A 2,675-nucleotide genomic window follows, 5' to 3' on the forward strand; every position below is an offset into this window, starting at 1 on the left:
TATCTGACAGCCTGACAGCAGAGTCTGACATCAGAGGGGCTCCGTCGCTGTCAGGCCCTAACGTGACAGCCTGACAGCTGCCTGACAGCCCAACAGCACACAGTGGCCTGACAGCAGCGCTCCTTGAGAGCCCGACAGCCCGACCAGCCCGACAGCAGCACCTGAGCAGCACAGACCGTACACAGGCCGTGCAGCCTCTTTCTTGCGCCCCATGAGGGTATAACAAACTATTACATGCAAAGACATGTGAGTGTGGTCCATGTAGTCATGGGTCTCTCTCTCAACCCTCCGTCCCTCCCGCCCCACCTCTGCGGACCCCTCTCTAGCACCGGCGGCTGTGCTACTACAAATGAAGCTACCAGCTAGCCTTCTGGGGCCCTACAGTCATATGCCTACGGCGTCTGGGTGGGGGTGGCCGCCGCCGTCTGTGCCGCGCTGCCGGGGCGCCGCCGCCTGCGCCTGCGCCGCCACACATCTGCGGCCCGGGTGGGCCAGTCTGCGCTCCCCAGCGCCCAGGCGGACCCCTTCTAGGCAGAGTAGAGACGACTAGAGTATGTTTAGTAGAGTCCTGCTGGTCTCCTCTTGATAATGTCATAAGTGTGGATAGTGTGTCAGAGCCCTCTGATGTCAGACAAGCACCCGACAGCACCCGACAGCACTGACACGTGACAGCACCTGACAGCTGGTCTGACAGAGGCACCTGACAGTGCCTGAAGTGCCTGACAGCCTGACAGATCACCTGACAGCACCTGACAGCCAACAGCCTGACAGTGTCACGTGACAGCCAGGGCTCAGATTGGGTTGCAAACTTGTGGGATGTGAACACTGTATTTTATGACAGGACACTGCAACAGGACACGAGGACATGCATCGGTTGTCCTCGTTTCTCGGCTGCGCGAGTTCACATCCGAGATACCTCCTCCTGGCTCTCCTTACCGGCGGCTTGGGGAGCCCTTCGCTGGGCCGCCAAGGTCAGCGCCACCCCTCTCTTGGATCTGTTGGCAAATCGCCTTGCGCGCCCTCCGGACCGAAAACGCAACCCCTTCCCGGGCGCCGCTTTCGCCGCCCCGCCCAAAGCCCCGCCCGTCGCAGCGCCCGCCGCAACGTCCGCCGCGACGCCCGCCGGCCCGCCCGCCACCCGGTGGAGGCGCAGCCGCCTCTCAAACTCCTCCTCTGCCGCCGCGTAGAGCGGCTCGTCGAGCTCGTCGCGGAAGCCGCGCAGCACCGACGCGTTGTACCCCCGTCCTGCCGATCCGTAGCAGACCCCGTCCTTGTCCTTGAGCCGGCAGCCGCCGCCGCCGCGGCGCGCGTCCGAGTTGCGGGAGTGGCCGAGCGACTGCATCTCGCCCTCGACGGGCGCCGTGCCTCGGCCGAGCGATGCGTGCAGCAAACAGACCGACTCGCGCCACCGCTCCACGAGTCCGACAAAGACGAACGCGTCGGAGCGGAGCAATCGAATGGCGCGCGCGAGCAAGGCCTGAGCGCCACGCGAAGGGGGCAGGGCGCCGCAGTCGAGCCCGTTGAGCATCTTGACCTGGCAGCCCGCGACGCCGGGGAAGCGAGCCCACAAGTCGACGGTCGGCGCCGCGTGCTTCATCGCCGTGCGGGAGGCGTGCCGCGTGATGCCCCAAGCGTGGTAGTTGTCGAGGAAGGCCGAGATGAGCCGCTGCGACGGAGTGCGGAACATCGCCGCCAGCCCTCCGCCACGCGCGGATTTGGCCGCGGCGTGCGAGAGCATGCCCGACGGAGAGAGGAGGAGCTCGGCGGGGGTGACCGGCACGTGGCCCGCAAAGGGCATCACCAGCCGGCCGGCGCAGCGGAAGCCGTCCCTCGCTCGGCGCGCCTCGATGGCATGGGCCATCCGCACGTCGATCTGCCCCTCTGCCATCGCCATGTAGACGATGTGCCACGCGGGCAGCGCGGGCGTGCAAGCGTACTGGAGCAGCGAGATGCCGAGAGTCGAACCGCACTTTGGAATGTGAAGCCAGCGGACGGCCACACCGCCGGAGCCGTTGGCGGGCAGAGCCTCAGCAGCAGCAGCAGCGGCACACTCTGGCGAAGCGCAGCAGTGCCTCTGCGCAAGCGAGCGGCACCGGGCGCAAGAGTGCACGTCAACGCACTCCGGCTTGAAGTCGGAGCCGCAGAGGAGCACGGTGCTCTGCGTGCCCAAGATGTGGTGACGCACGCCGGTGAAGGCAGGCGCTGACGTGCGGCCGATGAGCCTAGGAAGGGGCAACCAGTATGTGTTGTGAAAACCCCTATTTGGTGCGGCGGCGCAGAGTGCATCGGCGCAGAAATCGGCGCACTTCTGCGCCGGCGCCGGCGCAGATCTGCGCCGGCGCCGGCGCACTTTTGCGCCGGTGCCGGCGCACTTTGCGCCGCCGGCGCACTTTGCGCCGCCGGCGCACTTTGCGCCGGCCGGCGCACTTTTTGCACCACATAGGGGTTGCCACCACACTGGTGCGCACGCTCTCTGCCGCTGCCAACGATTGAGCCCGGCCCACGTGGCGCACATTGCTCGGACCGCAGTCACTGGAGTCGGCGCCGCCGCCTCTGCTTGTTTTCCGCGGACCGAAACGCCGCCGACGAGGACACTCGCATGACGAGGACACTCGCCGACGACAGCGGCGCCTGAGGGCGTGGGCTGCACGGCCCTTCGGGGCGGCCCGCGGGGC

General features: G+C 66.9%; 1 protein-coding gene across 1 annotated transcript; it reads right to left on the reverse strand.

The window, feature by feature from the left end:
- Positions 1 to 972: 972 nt before the first annotated feature.
- EMIHUDRAFT_243037 (Hypothetical protein) lies at positions 973 to 2,441 on the reverse strand (the record flags this gene model as incomplete). Its single annotated transcript, XM_005771673.1, has 4 exons — positions 973 to 1,020; positions 1,139 to 1,270; positions 1,397 to 2,222; positions 2,428 to 2,441. 4 exons carry the CDS (start codon positions 2,439 to 2,441, stop codon positions 973 to 975), a joined length of 1,020 nt encoding a protein of 339 aa, XP_005771730.1.
- Positions 2,442 to 2,675: the final 234 nt, after the last annotated feature.

Source organism: Emiliania huxleyi (genome assembly GCF_000372725.1).
Source record: "Emiliania huxleyi CCMP1516 unplaced genomic scaffold EMIHUscaffold_375, whole genome shotgun sequence".
NCBI classification, from domain to species: domain Eukaryota; phylum Haptophyta; order Isochrysidales; family Noelaerhabdaceae; genus Emiliania; species Emiliania huxleyi.